The sequence below is a fragment of the Notothenia rossii genome (genome assembly GCF_949606895.1).
Source record: "Notothenia rossii genome assembly, chromosome: 6".
Taxonomy (NCBI): Eukaryota; Metazoa; Chordata; class Actinopteri; order Perciformes; family Nototheniidae; genus Notothenia; species Notothenia rossii.
This window is the reverse complement of record NC_136909.1, coordinates 18,216,957-18,237,991: the sequence shown is the minus strand read 5'-3', so window position 1 is coordinate 18,237,991 and position 21,035 is coordinate 18,216,957. Positions and strand designations below refer to the sequence as shown.

The 21,035-nt window shown below is 39.3% G+C and overlaps 1 protein-coding gene across 1 annotated transcript in view; it reads left to right on the top strand.

Annotated features, from left to right (window-relative positions):
• Positions 1–19,253, top strand: part of grk5l (G protein-coupled receptor kinase 5 like) — a 31,081-nt gene extending 11,828 nt beyond the window's left edge. The window contains exons 2-16 of the mRNA XM_079686403.1: positions 2,995–3,090; positions 4,091–4,203; positions 9,177–9,254; positions 9,572–9,669; positions 9,801–9,893; positions 11,373–11,436; positions 11,531–11,671; positions 13,991–14,181; positions 14,301–14,338; positions 14,471–14,560; positions 14,654–14,862; positions 15,008–15,145; positions 15,648–15,785; positions 15,910–16,041; positions 16,674–19,253. Of these exons, the coding sequence (XP_079542529.1) occupies positions 2,995–3,090; positions 4,091–4,203; positions 9,177–9,254; positions 9,572–9,669; positions 9,801–9,893; positions 11,373–11,436; positions 11,531–11,671; positions 13,991–14,181; positions 14,301–14,338; positions 14,471–14,560; positions 14,654–14,862; positions 15,008–15,145; positions 15,648–15,785; positions 15,910–16,041; positions 16,674–16,757 (1,703 nt within the window). The 3' untranslated portion in view covers positions 16,758–19,253. The remainder of the gene's footprint in view (positions 1–2,994; positions 3,091–4,090; positions 4,204–9,176; positions 9,255–9,571; positions 9,670–9,800; positions 9,894–11,372; positions 11,437–11,530; positions 11,672–13,990; positions 14,182–14,300; positions 14,339–14,470; positions 14,561–14,653; positions 14,863–15,007; positions 15,146–15,647; positions 15,786–15,909; positions 16,042–16,673) is intronic.
• The last annotated feature ends 1,782 nt before the right edge of the window (positions 19,254–21,035 follow it).

The following is a 21,035-nucleotide window of genomic DNA, read 5'->3' as shown; positions in this document are numbered from 1 at the left end:
TGGAAAATGGTATCACTGTGTCAAAAAGCCATAGTATTCATTACATTGTTTTAGAAGTTAAAAAAGAAGTAGACCATCTATTGCTATGTTTATGTGTCTATAAAGCTGTAACCTCGCGACCTTATTCAACCCTAAAACAAAGGACGTTTAAGGGTCTGAAGCGGTAAACAAGGTCGGTCATGGGCTGGCAGTGACGATGTAGAGGTGACAGTGATAGAAAATTCCCACAGGGAAAATTACAAAAAAGCTGGAATACGGGAAACAGAGAAATAACTGAAGGTGATGGCAGGAGAGAAAAATAAAAAGGGCGAGGAAAATACAAATAAATAGGTTTTGAGGGCAGTGAGAGGGAAAGTAAAAAGGAAACAATAAGAACAAAAGAGGAACTAGATTATTTGTGGTTGTCTCAGCATTGTGTCAAAGTTGAATGCCTGGGTGGAGCGCAGATGTTTGGTACAATTATTTGACATGGTGTTGACCCTTCACAGGAAATCTATGCCATTTGGTGGACACTTTTATCCACAACGCCTTACAGTAGCATTCATTTTTAGCATGGTGACCCCGCAGGGAATGACCTTTTACTGTCACTGTACTGTTAGCAGACGTCAAGTTTCTTTTTAAAGTGGATTCAAATATTGGACCACACCACAAAGTTGAGCATTACTTTACAAATTAACTGTTTTCAGAGAACAACTGGTGCTTGAATAAGGAAGTGTGCCTGTTTATAGCTTGTTTGGTCTACAGTAGTGTTGATGAGGAGCAGGTGCTCAGAGTTAATGATTCTCTTAGGGGATATTTTGGCTTGGGTTATTAATACATTCATGCTCTGTGTTTGACCGTGGTGATACTACTACCAGTCTTGTCAGCTGTGGTGAGGATGTGGGTCCTTTATCTACAAACATACAGTATCCAGCCTAATGTAATATGAGGCCATAAAAACTATTTATTTATGGGTTTTATGGATCAAAAAGAATGGTTGAAAAAGTGTGCACTTAAGCAGCAATTGTGGCTGTTCTGTCAGGCAACCAATCACTAGCAATTCAGTTAGCTGATAAGCTAGTTAGCAGTAAGCTAGCCTACTGCCTACAGTAGTAAGCCAGCATTATTTTATTTCCAAAGCAAAAGAGCCCCTGCATTAACTGCATTATTCTTTAGATCTACTTAGGCAATTACACAAAGCCCCATTCAGGACTGGCACACCTACTGTGTGGTAGCCGAGCTGTTCTTTGATGATATTACATCAGAGTTGTATTGCTCACGTTCTTAGTGAGTAAGGAAGTGGTCCAGCTTAATCGTCACTGTACAATACTTTGCCATTTACTTTAATAATTTTACTCCACTCGTAACCTGAAATACAGTATACAAATAGAAATATAACAATAAAGTTGTTAACTTTGCCACTGACCACCAACATTGTAAACTGCCTATGAGCCCTGCTAAAATGTGTGTGTTTATAGTAACTGGTGGGGTTGGGCTAACACCTGGTTGGTGGGTTTTTTCATCCTCAGGTCGAGTTTGTATTCCATATTGATTAATGTATGCAGCCTGTGGCTCTAGTATAAGAATATTTTATTTAGCATTGTGATTATTTGAAGCCTGAAAAAGACTGTAATTTCTCAAATCAATGCTTATATTTATCGAGAATTCTACTTTTTCTTAAAAGACTGTATCATTTTTTACATCCACCTGTACATTTGATGAAAATACAATATCATAATATATTATATCACAAAATGAATAGCCTTGGAAGTATGTATACATGTCTTTTTCTTATCTAAGGATTGCAAAAGATGCCAGAGGGAATTCAGAGAAAAAGGAAACATACCTTTAAGTTCATGACACTGTTGTTGAAATAGTTACAATCCACCATGTTATTCTTAAATCTTCCCATTGTTTCGTGTAATATAGTTCAATTTATGTTCAAGTAAGTGTAACATCATGACAACAGCAGAGTGGGAAAAGAATTAAGGCAGTAAAGCAGGAGAATTGATGGGAAAACTGCAAAAGCTTTCACTGAGAGGCTTCAACATGACGTAGTCTGTCTCACATTCCTGCGTTATTACTTAAATATGTCTGCTTGTCATTGTTTCCCTGCTCTCCTGCTTTCAATATAGCTTATAAAAGCAGGCCACACTTGCAAAGATTGGTAAAAGGAAAACCCTGTTAGTTCATTAGAGCAGTCTTTGCATATTAAGAAAAACATCAAACTGAATCGCACATTATGCAAGCTGAAATAGACTAAAAACAGATAAATTAGTTCTCACAGTTGTGTCACAACTGCACAAGAGAAGAAAAACGGGTGGTTTTAACATGGTTTGTATTGGAAATGTTGACGTGACGAGTTTAAGGCATGATAAATAGCATTCAAGGTTGATAGCACAGCTAATTTCCTCCCAAAAAAAACTTACGATCTGGATGTAAGTGATTTTTGTTCATGGTGCAGTGTTACATTGCTGCAGGAAGCTGATCATCATTATTCAGAGATGTGGAATCCAGCCTGTTAAGATTTGGGTTCTGATGGGAACTGAGCTGGTCAGAATAAGCTGTCTGTAGCACGCACGGGCGCGCGCACGCACACACACTCACATACACTCACACACACACACACACACACACATACACACATACACACATACACACATACACACACACACACACACACACACACACACAAACACACACACACACACACACACACACACACACACACACACACACACACACACACACACTCACAAACACTGCTCAACCTTCAGAAAAACTACTGAGAAAGAAAGTCAGCAGAGAGAGGAGAGATTTACGCAGGAAGTGAGACATAATCTATCAATTATATACACTCTGAGACTATGATTTCATTCAGCCCACACGCAACCCCTCTCCATTTAGCCTTTAGGGTTCCATTTTCTCCTCACTGAATAAAAAATACACGTTGACAACTTTATGAAGTCCTTTCATTACCAAATGTTCACCTCTTGTTGTTCTCTGTCCCCACAGGTGGAGGAGGAAAGCGGAAAGGGAGGAGCAAAAAATGGAGGGAGATCCTTCGCTTCCCACATATAAGCCAGTGCACTGAGCTAGGAATCTCCATCGGTACGTGTTTGTGTGCTAATTTTGTTTGAAGAGAGTGGCTGCAGTTCTTTAGTCTTTTTTGCCTAGGAAGCTTCTTAAGTGAGTTACATGATCCAGACATTTTTAAGCGGCAGCCATTATAGGACATGGTCAAATTCTGTAAGGAAAGGACCTTCACCACTTCTCTTATTATCTCCTTTAGCATAGAATACACTGGACCCTCCTTTGTGAAAGTAAAGGAGATAATGCTGTCCCCCAGAGTACTGAAGCTTCACTACAGACCCATGCCAATAACATTCGCTAGGATAATTACAAACAGTGGTGGAAAGTAACTAAGTACATTTACTTATGTACTGTACTTAAGAACAATTGCAAGGTACTTGTACTTTATTTGACTGTTTCCATTTATGCTACTATATTATTCAACTCCACTCCTATTTGAAAGCAAGTGTTGTACTTTTTACTCCTTTCCATTTATTTTAATGAATTAGTTACTAGTTACCTTTCAGGTGTTCATATTATTAATTTAAAAGATTGAAATTAATTGATGGATTATGATTTGGTATACCTGGCAGTATACAAGTAATTAAAGTTATCTCCCCCCTTACCAGCTTCAATAATAAGATGATTTAATTATTAATGTATCACAAATTATAATATAATGATATAATATATTATTTATAAAAGTGGCCATTCTAGTATATTCAGATTTTAATACGTTTGTACCTAATTTAGAAATGGTTGAATACAGAAATTATGTCTACACTTTACTTTTAAATAATAGTATTCTAGGATAAGTACTTTTCCACCTCTGATTAAATAGTCCAGTGTGAATACAGTGTTCAGAACCGCGGACGTCTTTCCCTAAGTCTATCTTCTTTCCTTGACCTCATGACGTTTTCCATTAAGGTCAAGGACATTTGGTTAAAACATAACCTAGGAGTTTATCTTAGTTTGTATAATGGTGTTTCCAAAGTAAGTGTTTTAAATAATGTGTGTGTGTGCTTTTTTATTTCTGCAGACAGGGACTATGTCAGCATCTGTGAGAAACAGCCTATTGGGCGGCTCCTGTTCCGTCTTTACTGTGATACCAGACCGAAACTGCAACGATGCATCCAGCTACTGGACGCAATGGTACACACACACACACACACACACACACACACACACACACACACACACACACACACACACACACACACACACACACACACACACACACACACCACATTAAGTGGGCGTGTCCTGGAAAATCCCCGGGAAAAAGTGGGGCAAGACAATAATCAATCTCTTTTTCCTTTTAATAATTTACCAAACCTAACTATGAACAACAAGCCTTTAAAGCTTTTCTCCAGTTTATCTAATATACTTGTTATGTTAGACATGATGGTGGTTGAAGTCATTTTTTTTTTGTCGACCTTACCATGGACAAAAAACACGCCAAGAGTATGAGGAAATAAATTTCAACAGCAATTCTATAACAGGGTTGCCAACTCTCACGCATCTGGCGTGTGACACACGCTTTGACTCTCAATCTCACGCTCTCACGCTGCCTAAACTATTCTCACGCCAAAAACAAGAATACCGAAGAATAGAAACGGTTTTGAACACTTTTATCACGTAGTGATAGTCTTCTCAATAGAACATCTTTGATAATGTCTTCTGGCCAATCAGAATCAAGATAACGGCGTGGTGTTTTTGCAGGAAGTCCCGACGGAAAATACTTTTGCTGTAGTACTTCTCTACTATATACATCGATACAACATTACGTGTTGAATGAAATGAGACCCCACGGTTTGATGGTTTTTTTTATTTGATTTTTTTATTTGATGAGGTGTGTGGGCTGTCTTTCATTTTTACACACAGAACAATGGAGGCTATCCACCCTTATCCACAATGTAAAGTAATTCACGCAGCCTCTTCTCTCAGTGAGGAGCAGCAGGTTCAGCTTTCAGTAACAAAGTAACAAAAAACAAAGTAACAAAAAACTAAAAAGGCATTAATTTTTTTAAATATGTCGTGTAGTAATAGATTAATTTTTTTTCTTCTCAAGAGAGTAGCCTACCAGAATGTGTATTTTATGTTAGTATTTCAAAAAATCTCCTGGGGGACAATCCCCCCAGACCCCCCTGCAGGGGTTGGGTTTTCAGCATGTCAACTCTTTCACCTGTGGAGAAATTGCAGGATTGGCTCCAGGTCGCCCTTTTTATTTACTACAGTTCAATTTGGATTGAGACAGGGAAATAATCTAAACCTCGAGCGTGGCGTTTCACTGTCAAGGGGAGCGTGCATTTAATTACATTGCAAGTACTGACTTGAGCCCCACCACTGTATGGGTTAGCCCTACCATAGATTACCCAACAAAAATACTCTGGAGCCGCAACTGCAGACCCGTATTGCGCATGCGCAGCTCTAAGATCCAGTAGAAATGATAAAAAAGTAAAAGACTGCTGCTTATTGTTGTACTAGGCCAAAATATTGTCAAAGAGTATATGAGAGTGAGAGTGTGTTAATTAATATATTTGGCAGTTTGGATTAAGTCTGTAGATTTGTCTGTGTGTGTTTCATGTATAGGCCTCTCACGATAATTAATTTTGTTGGATACATTTTCCCGGAAATTATTGCGATAAACGATATTGTCGGCACCGTTGTATGACCATTTTAGACCACTGACATAATGATAATATATAATAATAATTCAAGAACATCCTTTCAAACTGCTAGTCACATCCTCATGTAATTGGCAATTTATCGAGTTCATTTTTATTTATCGTACGATAAGTCAATTAATTGCTTATTGCGACAGACACACAATAAAACAGTGGAAACAAACAGGTGTTTGACTTTCATTAGTGAATTAAACTGTGTGCCCTTTATAGTCTTTGTCCAATATTGTGTATTTGTATATATTGTGTATATATATATGCTAAGGTCCCGCTGCTGACACGATAGCAGTCATTTTGTGCGCATATGTGTATTTAAACCCATGATATCAAAATCTCACTCCATCCAGGTACCCAAAGTTGGCAACCCTGCTATAATTATCTGATCAAATGTGTAAGTTAGCCGGATGACTAGTTTATTATCAAGAGGAGTAAACTAGTATCATTTCCAAAAGTGAAGGAAATATCATTCATAACTACAACATCACCTGAAACATCATTTAAATGTTTTAGCATTGACATTAGCTTATGCTAGCTAGCTATGCCTACAGATCAAATATACCAGCAACCAATAACATTTTTAGTAAAATCAGATGCCTGCTTTCCTTTACTTCTGTGTTAAATCAAGGATGTGTTGTCTTTAAACAATGACTACACATTAGAGTAGTACATTATCCCCCTATAGCTATTAGTTTGGCAGCAGGTTACAGAAAAATGCATTTTGGAGCAGAAAAAAACCACAAGCAGATTCACACATTAATTTTTCAATTTTTATTAAAATTGCAAAATAGTGCAAAAGGCGTTCGGCTTTGGCGGGAGTCTGTGCTCTCCAGGTGCCTTATTGGTTGTAAACACGTATGTATCATTGTGTAATGGAAAGCCTGACAAGCATAGCAACAGTAACCAACAGAGGAGGGGCTTAGCAAATTATCAATTCCTCCAATATTCCCTGGTGCCATATAGACTATTTAGATTAGTGGAAATACACCACTCTTTCCTTGATGAAAGCAGGTATGATAAACCCCCATCCACTTTTTCAGGGCTTTCACTTTCATTCAATTGTTACCTGAATGTACTTTAACGCTAGGTCATGCAGCCAGAGGAGACAATTACACTGAGTAGCGATTATTTAACCAGTCAGATCCCCCCCTTGTCACCCGGCCCTTCTCCAATCTCTTTCTCCCTGCGTCTAGACGGAATAGCTCCCACATGACACATTTAAGTCTTTATCTATGCCCAGAATATCTTTGCAGGCATGTGAGAGGACAGAAAGGACAGCATTGTTTCCCACACCAGCCCTTCCAATCCCAAGACCCCCGCCGTTTTCTGATCTCTTCAACCAGCCCTAAAAATGACCGTCACCCCCTGCGAGAGGGAAACCACTCTACACACACTCATCCTAAACACATGCTCGCGCTAATTCTGCAATCCATGTAACGACCTCTGAGCTTTATGCCCACCACCTAACTGACAAAAAAACAGGCCTAAGGGTCAAATACATTATTTGTACACTTTTTTCAGGTCTTCTCTTCATTAACTTTTAAGGAAAATGTAACGAAAAATGTGTAGACAAGTCAAAATCAGAGGTGTGACAGAGGAAGGAATGTGCTTCACTCGAATCCCAGTGGTTTCGCTTACATCATCAGAAAGTGTGTGTTTTTGTGTGTGTTGGATCCCCTCGGCTTCCAAAAGACTTAAGGGGGCGTCTTCTTTTCCACTTTGGCTGACCCCCTATCAGCAAAGGGTGATACACACACGATAAGTTCTGTGTGTGTGTGTGTGTGTGTGTGTGTGTGTGTGTGTGTGTGTGTGTGTGTGTGTGTGTGTGTGTGTGTGTGTGTGTGTGTGTGTGTGTGTGTGTGTGTGTGTGTGTGTGTGTGTGTGTGTGTGTGTGTGTGTGTGTGTGTGTGTGTGTGTGTGTGTGTGTGTGTGTGTGTGTGTGTGTGTGTGTGTGTGTGTGTGTGTGTGTGTGTGTGTGTGTGTGTGTGTGTGTGTGTGTGTGTGTGTGTGTGTGTGTGTGTGTGTGTGTGCGCAGTATGAAGCCTGTGATAACAAAGCCTCAGTTAAGCTATTGTAGTGACAAAATAAATACACTTTTTTGCCAAAGCACATTATACACAATGGTATAGTTTTTAAATTGCAAAGAACAAAGCATTAAACACCCATAAAAAATGTATTTCAACATATGTCCAAGGTTCAGATAAAGAATATAGCCTCTTTGCTAACTCAGGCTCGTTAACACTAATATTTGATAATCCTTTAAATATATGTCATCTAAAATATAGAACGGAAGATAAAAGTATAACAAACATTTTTTTATAATAATAATTTATGAAACACATTTGGTCTCTAGTTTTTGTGAGAGAGTGTTTTGTAGTGGAAAGCTGGTGACGCTGGTGTGACACACTGTGACACTCCAGGACCTCAAGGAATCCCGTCGTGTTTACTGTGTGGTTGCCAGGCAACGCAGGAGCATGTTGGAAAAAAGCCACTGGTAGGAAGCGCTGCAGCGTGCAGCACAGGCGCCATGTTGACCCCCCCCGCTACCCTCCCATATCTTTTTGGAGAAATGCGTCAGAGCGCTCTTCATGTCATTGCCTCTGCAATATGTCCAGCGTGTAACGTCCAAAACCTGTTTGTGTCAACAGCTTCATATGTTGAGACACCGAGCCAAGAGCAGCATGTGTTTATGTGAGAGTGACAGCAACACACTCAGTGTGTGTGTGTGTGTGTGTGTGTGTGTGTGTGTGTGTGTGTGTGTGTGTGTGTGTGTGTGTGTGTGTGTGTGTGTGTGTGTGTGTGTGTGTGTGTGTGTGTGTGTGTGTGTGTGTGTGTGTGTGTGTGTGTGTGTGTGTGTGTGTGTGTGTGTGTGTGTGTGTGTGTGTGTGTGTGTGTGTGTGTGTGTGTGTGTGTGTGTGTGTGTGTGTGTGTGTGTGTGTGTGTGTGTGTGTGTGTGTGTGTGTGTGTGTGTGTGTGTGTGTGTGTGTGTGTGTGTGTGTGTGTGTTACTCCATCATACAGAATAACAAATGTCCTGTTGAAGGCAGAAAAAGAGTTTGACAGAAAATATATATTTGTTTCTTCATATTTGGAGAGGGGAGAGTCATCAATCATCATCATTACATTATGTTATTTATTTTATAACCTTATTAACCCTGTTTTCATTGGGTTTTTGAAATATAGTTGAACTATAGCAGTGAGTGCAGGCATTAAGGAAACATTAATAAATAAATAAACGATTAAAAACAGAAATTAAACAAGTCAATATTCAAGTTATTCATTTAAAAACTGACGTCTGTCTCATAGGAAACGAGATGACTTAAATACCTAAAAAGATAAACTGTCATCATTGAGGACAAACACCCAGCCAGAGAGATAATTCACATTTCTATTTAAAACTGCATGGTATAATTAGATATTTTGTGTTGTTGTTTGTGTTATTTAGGAAGACTATGAGGTGACCCCGGATGAGAAAAGAAAATGGAGAGGGGACCAGATCGTCAAGACTTTTCTCTCAAAAGAAGTACGTTCCTTTATCTGATCAATTGTATAACCTTTTTGTCTCCACATTATGTTGTTAAAGTGCATTTAGTATCCTTTTAAAGTGATTGATAATTGCATCCTGTGGAAAAAGCAGACGATAATCTTGAGTTAGAGCTGTAGGAAACACTCACAAGCGTTCTTACAAGGATGTACTAACTCAATGTACACATTAAATGTACAAAACAAAGCAGTTATGCATGTTTCTCCTGATGTAGTAAGGCGAAATAAAAAGCAATGTATTTGTGTATTTGCGGCGTATGTCACTGTGTTTGTTTACATGTGTTGTTGTGTATGTAGTCCCCTCAGCGTGTAGACATAGCGGAGGATTTTGGAGAAGAGTGCAGAGAAAACCTTGAGCTGAGTCCATGTAAGGAGATCTTCAGCAACTGCGGGAAGTGAGTCTCCCCTCCGTCTTTATTCCCTCTCACCTGTCTCACTGTTTTCACTATACAACAAACAGCAAACATACTGCTGCCTGAATGATAGCGTGCATTATCTCAGTTTAACTGTTGTTGTGTTGCACCAGGGTCCTGCATGACTACCTGAGAGGAGCTTCGTTCTTGGACTACCAGAACAGCATGTACTTCGACCGATTCCTGCAGTGGAAGATGCTGGAGAGGTACGCAAATAAGAATAGACATGTAAATGTGAATATGTAAATAGGGTGGAGATTTAAATGTTAGATATCACTGTGAAACTTGCCCATGTGGACAACTTACACAAAGACGATTATTTTCTAAAATGTTGTCTAAAATGCTATGTTTAAATTAAACAACTGAGGCATTATCTTATTAAATATATGCTTCATTTTCAGAACCTAAACATGGGATTAATCCAACTTGAAAAGCTTCTTGTTAACATGTATAAAGATAACGTTTCTAACTGAGGGAATTTCTAAAATCTCCTTGTATCACACCATAAACACTGACAACGGCCATAAAAAAAAGTATTTTGACAATTTTTTGATGAATATATGTTATGTTATGTTTTCAAGACAGTGAAGGTGAATAGGGTATAAACGATGAACTAATATATATCAGCATAAAACTTCCATATATATAATGGAGTTCAAGTATTCTTTGAATGTCCCCTGTAGTTGATTTATTAATGATAACATCATATTAATGAATACTTGCGTTAATATGATTGTTATTTTTTGTGGTGGTGAATATAGAGCTACATATCTACTTTATACATTTTGGTAATTTAATCTATAAGAAAGCATATTTTTTCTTATAAAGTGATACGGTATTTTCTATGTAAAGTCTTAATCAGAAAAGTAAATATTAACTTTAGCTGTACATGTAGTAGGGATGCCAGCGATCATTCGAATATTCGTTACAGTCTCCATAATCGAACATTATTTTTAAAATTCGATTTTATTTATATATTTTTTATTATTATTTATGTTTTTTTTTTTTTTCCTGGCTTAGTTTCAAACTAAATATAGACTCATGCTTATAATAGTAATAGTATTAATAATTGTAAATGGCCATTGGTCACACTACCAGTTTGTTTTACTGTACACTTGGAGGAAGCCAGCAGCAATCAATTATTATTCGCCAGGGCTGTCCGATTTTCGATTTTGATCATGGTCAGTTTCTGGCATCCCTAACATGTAGTGGAATAAAAGTACAATTTCTTTAAATAAATGTATTTATTAAATAGCATTACATTTAGATACTCAGGATATAAACAAGTACATCAAAATGTAATTGTTTGATACTTATTTGCAATGCACTCTTGATTTAACTTTCAGATGTTACTTTCCTACAACAGTAAATCATTTTTAAGAAGAAAACAAATAAAGAATCTTGACTTGTGCGTCACTTCGGAGACTCTTTAGAGCAGTATGATGATTCTAGACAGGAACATAATTTCATGCAGAGTGCATATCAAAGGCCGTTGGAAGTAAACGGTAGGCTTTTAGACGAGCCTTAATTGTATCCGTGGAAAGTGAAATTGCGTAGGAGAGGCCCCACCCTCAGCACAGGAAATAGACTCAGGATGATATTGAGTTCCGCTGATAACATCTCCGTCCTAATCGATACTATATGAGCGTCTATTAATGGATCTCGCTGTTTCTGTGTTCTGTCAGGCAACCAATCACTAAAGACACGTTCCGGCAGTACCGAGTGCTGGGGAAGGGGGGATTTGGAGAGGTAAGAATTGATCACATGATGATACAGATATATGTTGATGCCCAGATTTGAATGACAGCAATGTGGGAGATACCATGTTGTTCTTCTACCTCAGGTGTGTGCCTGCCAGGTCCGAGCTACAGGGAAGATGTATGCCTGCAAGAAGCTGGAGAAGAAGAGGATAAAGAAGAGGAAAGGGGAGTCCATGGCTCTCAACGAGAAGCAGATTTTAGAGAAAGTCAACAGTAGATTTGTTGTGAGTAAACGTATAAGAAGAATTTAAATGTTCATTTACAGAAAAAAGATTATTACCTCTGTGATCACCACCCTGAAAAAACTGTTCTCAGACCTGGTAAACACTGTTCTTGCCCATTTTAGCTTTAAGATTTTAAATTGCTATCTCACTTATAAGGCGATGCCTGCGAGCTAGTTCAGGCAGTCAACTCGAGCACCAATGATACATTAACAAGTGACGCACCTCGTCCCTCTTATAACCAAACACATTCTCCTAAACATGCCGCTCTATTTAAGCTGCCAGGTCTTCCTGCCTCTGCCTCGCTATGCTGCTGTTCCACTGCTGTGTTCACTTGCTATTGCTACGTTCATGTTCCTGCTGCTGTGTTTCATGTTGCTGCTACTTGCCTGCCCCACCACCACCCCAGCTTCCACCTGTAGGCTCGGGGGATAGTTATCTAATCATCACTCAATGTTCTTTGTAAATCTGTGGAGTGATGAGGCCCGAGCCTAGACGCCAAACTCAAACTACAGTGGGGCAAAAAAGTATTTAGTCAGGCACCAATTGTGCAAGTTCTCCCACTTAAAAAGATGAGAGGCCTGTAATTTTCATCCTAGGTACACTTCAACTATGAGAGACAAAATGAGAAAAACAAATCCAGAAAATCACATTGTCTGATTTTTAAAGACTTTATTTGCAAATTATGGTGGAAAATAAGTATTTGGTCAATAACAAAAGTTCATCTCAATACTTTGTTATATACCCTTTGTTGGCAATGACAGAGGTCAAACGTTTTCTGTAAGTCTTCACAAGGTTTTCACACACTGTTGCTGGTATTTTGGCCCATTCCTCCATGCAGATCTCCTCTAGGGAAGTGATGTTTTGGGGCTGTCGCTGGGAAACACGGACTTTCAACTCACTCCAAAGATTTTCTATGGGGTTGAGATCTGGAGACTGGCTAGGCCACTCCAGGACCTTGAAATGCTTCTTACGGAGCTACTCCTTCGTTGCCCGGGCGGTGTGTTTGGGATCATTGTCATGCTGAAAGACCCAGCCACGTTTCATCTTCAATGCCCTTGCTGATTGAAGGAGGTTGTCACTCAAAATCTCACGATACATGGCCCCATTCATTCTTTCCTTTACTCGGATCAGTCGTCCTGGTCCCTTTGCAGAAAAACAGCCCCAAAGCATGATGTTTCCACCCCCATGGCTCACAGTAGGTATGGTGTTCTTTGGATGCAACTCAGCATTCTTTCTCCTCCAAACACGTCTAGTTGAGTTTTTACCAAAAAGTTCTTTTTTGGTTTCATCTGACCATATGACATTCTCCCAATCCTCTTCTGGATCATCTAAATGCTCTCTAGCAAACTACAGATGGGCCTGGACATGTACTGGCTTAAGCAGGGGGACACGTCTGGCACTGCAGGATTTGAGTCCCTGGCGGTGTAGTGTGTTACTGATGGTAGCCTTTGTTACTTTGGTCCCAGCTCTCTGCAGGTCATTGACTCGGTCCCTCCGTGTGGTTCTGGGATTTTTGCTCACCGTTCTTGTGATCATTTTGACCCCACGGGGTGAGATCTTGCGTGGAGCCCCAGATCGAGGGAGATTATCAGTGGTCTTGTATGTCTTCCATTTTCTAATAATTGCTCCCACAGTTGATTTCTTCACACCAAGCTGCTTACCTATTGCAGATTCAGTCTTCCCAGCCTGGTGCAGGTCTACAATTTTGTTTCTGGTGTCCTTTGACAGCTCTTTGGTCTTGGCCATAGTGGAGTTTGGAGTGTGACTGTTTGAGGTTGTGGACAGGTGTCTTTTATACTGATAACGAGTTCAAACAGGTGTCATTAATACAGTTAACAAGTGGAGGACAGAGGAGGCTCTTAAAGAAGAAGTTACAGGTCTGTGAGAGCCAGAAATTGTGTTTGTTTGTAGGTGACCAAATACTTATTTTCCACCATAATTTGCAAATAACTTCTTTAAAAATCAGACAATGTGATTTTCTGGATTTTTTTTTCCTTCTAATTTTCTCTCTCATAGTTGAGGTATACCTAGGATGAAAATTACAGGCCTCTCTCATGTTTTTAAGTGGGAGAACTTGCACAATTGGTGGCTTACTAAATACTTTTTTGCCCCACTGTATATGCTGCTTATAATGAACGTTAAGAAACACGTGAGTTGTCTGACTGAAATGTGTTTGTGGTTTGTCTGATGTAGAGCCCTGTGAAGAGACTTCCTGTTGCTTTGTGACAGACGTTTAAGTCTGATCTCATGTGAGCTGCATGTACAAGCACAATGTTAAACATTTAAAAAATCTTTTAACATGTTCCTTTCTTTTTCTAGGTGAGCTTAGCGTATGCATATGAGACCAAAGACGCTCTGTGTCTGGTGCTGACCATCATGAACGGGGGGGACCTGAAGTTTCACACCTACAACATGGGCACGCCGGGCTTTGAGAAAGACAGGGTCCAGTTTTACGCTGCTCAAATCTGCTGTGGACTGGATCATTTGCACAAGGAATCCATTGTATACAGGTAGCACTACTAAATCTATAAACCCTCTCAAAGGCCTTTTAAGATGTCCACATTCTTGATCTTTTTATTGTGTTGTAATGCTATTCTGACGTTCTTAACAAATGCTGTGCTTTTTGCAGGGATTTGAAACCGGAGAATATCCTGTTAGATGACAATGGTGAGTGTTGGCTTAGATGAATGTTGATGGCATTGCACTGCCTTTGTTCTACTCAATTTTCAAACTTGTTTATGGCTTCATATCTCCCTGAACTCGTGAAAATGCATCCTAATCACCTCTGTTATGCTGCAGGACACATCCGTATTTCTGACCTCGGGCTGGCCATCAAAGTGCCTGAAGGAGAACTCATCAGAGGCAGGGTGGGGACTGTAGGCTACATGGGTAAGAAACACTATTATCAACATTTCAATGAGTAAAATTTCCTACAAATGTACCAACTTTCATCCATATTAACTTGTCGCCCTTCCTCTCCAGCTCCAGAAGTTGTAAACAATGAGAAGTACGCGATGAGTCCTGATTGGTGGGGGCTGGGCTGTCTCATTTACGAGATGACTGCAGGGCGATCGCCTTTTCGTGCCCGCAAAGAACGAGTAAAACGAGAGGAGGTGGAGAGGAGGGTGCAGGAGGAAGAGGAGGAGTACAGCGACAAATTTACAGAGGACACCAAGGCCATCTGTAGAATAGTGAGCATGGACTTTTTTTAAGACCAGATTCAACGTAACTTAACTCCGCTGTGCATTTGGCCTGTGAATAGCATGATTGACAACAAAGTAAATCTTCAATCGTCGATCTAATTGAATGACTCTTTCTCTGCTTCTGCTCACCCAGCTGCTGACTAAAGACCCTAAGCAGAGGCTTGGGTGCCTGGCGGACGCAGCAGCGGACGTCAAGCTCCACCCGTTCTTCAGAAGAATCAACTTCAAGAGGCTTGAGGCTGGAATAGTGGAGCCACCCTTTGTGCCTGATGTGAGCCATTGATAGTACACTGCACAAAACATATTCTAATACTCAAAAAAAAAATTATTTAGATAAAGGAACACCACCCATAAATTGATCATTTGTATATCAATTACTATGTAAGTTAATGGAGTCCGCATTTAACAATAAACCTATATCAAATAACGCGTTTAGAAACGTTCATAACCTCAGTTGTCCAGTTGTATGCTCACTACTTAATTAAATGCTTTAGCTTAAACATTACTCGCATTGATGAGCAGCACGCCTGTTAATACCATGAAGGCATGCGGAGAAAAAAAAAACGTTTTCACCTATAATTTGGCAAAACGGAGTGGGTAATTAATAGACAAATGGTAATTTCGTGGCTGTAGTATTCCTTCTTCTTCTAATGGTCTAAAATGGACACTACAGCAAGTACAGTTTGATGATTCTAAATGATCTGTTTGGATAAACTTGTCTCCTTTTTTTCCTCTTAATCCCCATTTTTCCCGTGGTCATTGGCCTCTCTCAGCCTCGGGCAGTGTACTGTAAGGACGTTTTGGACATAGAGCAGTTCTCCACAGTCAAGGGAGTAAATTTGGACCAAACTGACAACGACTTCTACTCCAAATTTACTACAGGCAGTGTTTCCATCCCATGGCAGAATGAGGTAAGTGTGTGCACTTAATATGACATCTTTAAATGCTTGGTTCCAAAAACCCTCACTTAAAAAGGTTCACCATTTTTTTTTTTTTCCTCCTTCCTTTCCCTCCTTTTTCCTTCCTGTCATTTAGATGATAGAAACTGAGTGTTTCAGAGATTTGAATGTGTTTGGGCCACAAGGGACGAGACCTCCAGATCTGGACTGGAGTCACCCGCCAGAGCCGCCCAGACGCAGCCTGCTGGACAGGATCTTCAGGAGGCATGTAAGTGATAAAACACACACACAAACACACACACTGATAAAAAGCCTGTCACAATAACTTCTTCTGTTGGACCATAATATGTCCCAGAAATATCTGTGATAAACTATATTACTGTCATTTTAAGACCAAAGTATTATATAGTTATAATAGCAAAGCAGAAAGAAAAAAAGCGCTTGAAACTAATATATAAACAATATAAAATAAAACTACACAACCTACAAAGATTACTTCATAAATGTCGGGGACATTCTTGTGCTAACAAGCATGCATTTATACTCAAACTGCGAATACCAAGTTAAGTGATAATGATTGAAGTTGTCTCTGTTTATTGTATGATAAGATGATACCATAAAAATAATGTCCGTATATCCTACCATAACTAATGACAGGCCTGCTGATAAAAGCTTCAGAAATCCTTTATTCATCCCGCAGCTGAGACTTTTACGGCGTTACAACACCAAAGGTGTAGTGCAGATGAAAGACAAAAGGAAACAAAATATAAACAATAAGTACACCTATGTAAAAAATATGTTTTAATGTTGTTAAAGTATGTGAACGTATAAAAGTATTGAAGAAGCCGGTGACGTTAAATCCAAACTCACTCTCAAACCGATCTCTCTTTTTCTCTGCAGCACCCAGAGGTGCCTATTTCCCACAGCCGTGTGCAGTCTTCCAGTGTAAACTCTGTGGACTCCATGTCCAACTCTGCCCCCTAGTGGCACAGCGACAGTGTGGGAGCCACACACACACAAAGGGAAGGAGCTCCGAGGGGCTTCCCCGCTGCTGATTGGTCCACAGTCCCGGGCCTTAGCAGCAGCCGGAGACAGCCTGTCTAAAAGCCTAAATGGTCAGCCCATGGGTGGGGGGTGGGATGGGGTGGGGGGGAGTTGTGACCAGGCCCTGAGACCCAGGGCATTTGTAGTGGGATGGTCTATGTTGCGAAGACGTTTGGAAATATTTGGACAAACTTTACTTACCCTCAGGATTGTTGGACTAATAGAACAGAGCCACTGACGCTTAAGGAAACAGAAAAGGATAGAAACATGCTTATATTCAGGGGATCCACTGTAAAATAAAGACCACCACAGGGAATAGACGCTGGGGTCTTGGTGAATTCTTTTGTTTTTCAAGAAAAGGAATTTCATTTTCACAAATTTTTCAAATATTTTACTTTCTGGCCTGTATCTTGTATCTCTCCATCTACCTACATGCTTCTCTTACTCTATAACTCGTTTCTCTCTCTCTGCATTTCCACCTCCCATACCTCAAATCACTCCTAAACATTCAGAACACATCACCTCAACAAACCTCAACACATAATGTACATTGCCTTGCGTACACACTCAGGCCAAAGATTACAGTTAAGTTTTGTGATACTGTTGTCATGTTGATTTATTGTTTGTTTTTTCTGCCATCATTTAGAACCACAAGAGGATCATAACAGGCGATCCGTTTTTTCTAAACTTCCTCTCTATTTATGAGCCTGCAGACATATCATATTGCTTAAAGCACACATACATCCAGTTCATACATACACAATCAGATAGACGTACACAGACAGACTTGTGAGAATCGTGTTGTGTTTTCATTGCATGGACAAAGTGTAAGTATGGACAGCTGTATCCCTTTCGCTTCTGCAGACCTCATTCCATTGATGTTACCATCGTATAACGTACAACACAGACGTCTCCCTGGGTTTACAGTGTCACTTTATATTTGACATTATGTGGAAATGAATTAATATGCTGTACAGAAACAGAAATATCTTCTTCTGTTGTTGTTCTTTTTTTTTGTGCTCTTTTTTCCTGCACAGTCCCAATGGAGTGGAGAGGAACACATGCACTCAGCCTGACTTACAAGTTGCACAATTTAAAACGTCATGCTGTTTCTTCATCAAATGTTTTTACCTCTGAACATTAAGGCACATTGTTGTATTGATATTGTCACGCACCGCTTGTTTTCTACATTCAAATCTGAAGTGTTCTTGCTCTCCCTTATGCCTTTTCCATTTATAGGATATTGCTGCATAGCCCTTGTTGTCACATGTACAGGTTTTTTATATTTTGCCCCTTTACACTTAACATGCTGTTCAAAATGCCTCAGAAATCTAAAGGGCCTTCCTCTTGATACACACAGGGTGCAGCTATGCGAAAGGTTAGTCTCATCTGAATTTTAATTGTCATCAATTATCCCTTTAATGGTCTTCCAAACTGATTTAAAAGAGAACAATTCAAGCTCTTTTTGGTAGAAGTACGTTAGATCAACCCCCCTCAGCAGATGTACTTTTTGTAGTGAACTGACTTTTAGATTTTTTTTAAATGTACTTTTAGATGGTTAGAAGAATTATGTAAATGAACACCACCAAATATGTCTATTGATGTATGTAATTACATTTCAAATCATGCTCCACCAATCAGTGGACATTTCCATAACCTTAATGGTAAGGTTTTATTTTATAAAACCATTTATTTCTCCCAAATAAACGCATTGATTTTGGTAAAGGTTTTCTGATTTTAAACTTTTGTCAGTATAAGAAATCAGTTATTTCACTGAAAATGTGTTGAAATATATCAGTTTAATGTTTTTGACTTGTACCCTCAGTCTTTAAGAAAGACAGATTGACTGAATTGGATTACGTTTTTTGTTTTAAATTAGTTTCTGTGTGGGACCATTAAAGGGTTAATCTAAGTAATTTATGTCAGAACTGAGGAGAAGACACCATATGATCCTGTAAACACCACACAAAGAAGTGGCCTTTTCGCAGCAGCACAGACATTTAAAAGAGAGAAAGACCTCACTCTTGTGCTTGTTTTAAGAATATGGTATCTTGTGTATTTGAAGTAGTGAAAGCTGGTCCATGCAGTCATTTTAATCGGCCTAAAAGATCTCACCCAGGCCTGTTTCTCTCTGCGTACTTGATATGAAAAAAAAAAAATCTGATTCAGACTGAAGTGCCTCCTTGTTAGCATGATCTCCCAGACAATGCCCACACAGACATCAGCACTTTGTTTATTCTCTGACCGTCATGCTCTGTTTGTTTCGCTGGGAACGTGTCAACACAAACACACACACAGACTCACACAGTCTTTTCAGAAGTGGAGGGAACGAGATGTGTCGATTCTTAATGTGATAGCAAAGTGCTGAGTGCATGTGAAAGCCAAACCCACTGTGTCCTATAGTCCCAATAAACTCTGTGCTATAGTTTGAGTATCCACAGTTTGTCCGTGTCTTTTGTTTTCTTCTGTCCTTGAGACCACACAACATTTATTTGGTCATAGTCAAAAGCGTGTAAATGATTGGAGATATTATTTTCCTACATAGTTCTTCATGTCAGTGGAACAACAGGCAGCGCAGCTCTCATTGCTAGAGGCACAGTACTCTACAGTTTTTCAATACCTAAATATCATGACCATTTTCTATTATGAAAAGAGACATTAGGGATACAACATATCCTCACAGTTACATTTAAAGACAGCTATTGAGCAGTTACATCATAAGGTTTCGAGAGTGCAAAATATAGACCCCTTGTTGTAAACTACAGTTAACCTCTTAGACCCCACGGACCCTTCCGCGGGTCCGAAACAACATCTGCAAGCAACAGTGTTTGAGGGCTTCTTAAGATTTAATAAACTATGAATGTTTCATATCCATGTAACGGGAAGAAACTCAGCTAACTGATGATTTTTTTTTCTAACGCTGAGCCTCTGTATTAGCCCTGTGCGAAAAAATCTTAAAGCATGTTGGCACAGAACTCTAGCTATACCAATCGATATACTAATTGGATCTGCACAAACAAGCTTAGATAACATCCTGAGAGTCCACAGATTATAGAAGTATAAGGATCATCACTGAGCGATCAGAACTCGTGACAGGAAGCAAATACAGACAACACACGATGTAGCTTTAGGTAGCAAAACACAGAGATATGCTCACCTTAGCTGTTATTCTGATCAAAAGTTGTGTTCAATGGAATTAAAACGAGAAAAAACGCGGCTGAAGGTTAATCCATATGTTAATCCAATGTGTCTGTCACTTTGAAAAAAGTATCGATAATCCATAATTCAATTTTTTTGCAAAAATCGGAGAATAAAATTAGCTGCTAATGGTAGCCACCAGGGTGTGTTGCAGCTCCGGTTTTGGCTACGCGTCACTCTCACTCCTTATTTGGTAACCTGTGTGTTTATGTGGAACTTTCCCTCGATTCCATTGGCTCTAGCGGTTAAAAAGAGATGTCAATCATCAAAATCGAACAATGGGTTCCAGAGAAACGGCAAAAACGCCCATTTCCACCCAAATGGAATGGCCACAGGGGTGGAGTTTCTTTTGCTAAACCTCTCTAAAAAGGTAAAATGTCACTTGTTTTCCATCAATATTGATACAGGGTACTTATTATATGTTGTACTTTGGATTCCTAAAGCTTTTAGTCTACTAACCCATCATCCAAGGGTAGTTTTCACTATAAGTAAAAAAGAATTTTTGGACGGACACTATACATTTTAAAGTTTTTTACTATGTTCAATCTGAATTTTCTTTAAGCCTCCTGGAATATTTATTATCTGAATACATCTACATGTATTAGAGGAAGATTATATTTGCATTACTTGCAAATAAGACAAATGACCCATTGTAAGACTATTATATTGCAAATGAAATCCAGAGTCAGGTGCAGACATGGGACGAGACAAATAAATACTTCAATAACTATGGATAACTCTATGGACTATTCTAGTCTGAAACCATAAGTGCCATAACAGAGTACAATTTAAAGGAGCTAAACACAAACAACCTTTTTTTAATACATTTCAGCACTGAAATAAATTCATTTGTCTGCACATATAGAGTTAAAGTGCTTACAGAAAGGCACTTACTTCTCAGGGACACATTTTTAATAACCTTCTCCAGGTTCTTAAACCAGTGTATCCACATTAGATTAATGGAGTTTGCTCCAGCACTGAGGCTCATTAAAACATAATGCTGCTCTTGTCAAATTGGAA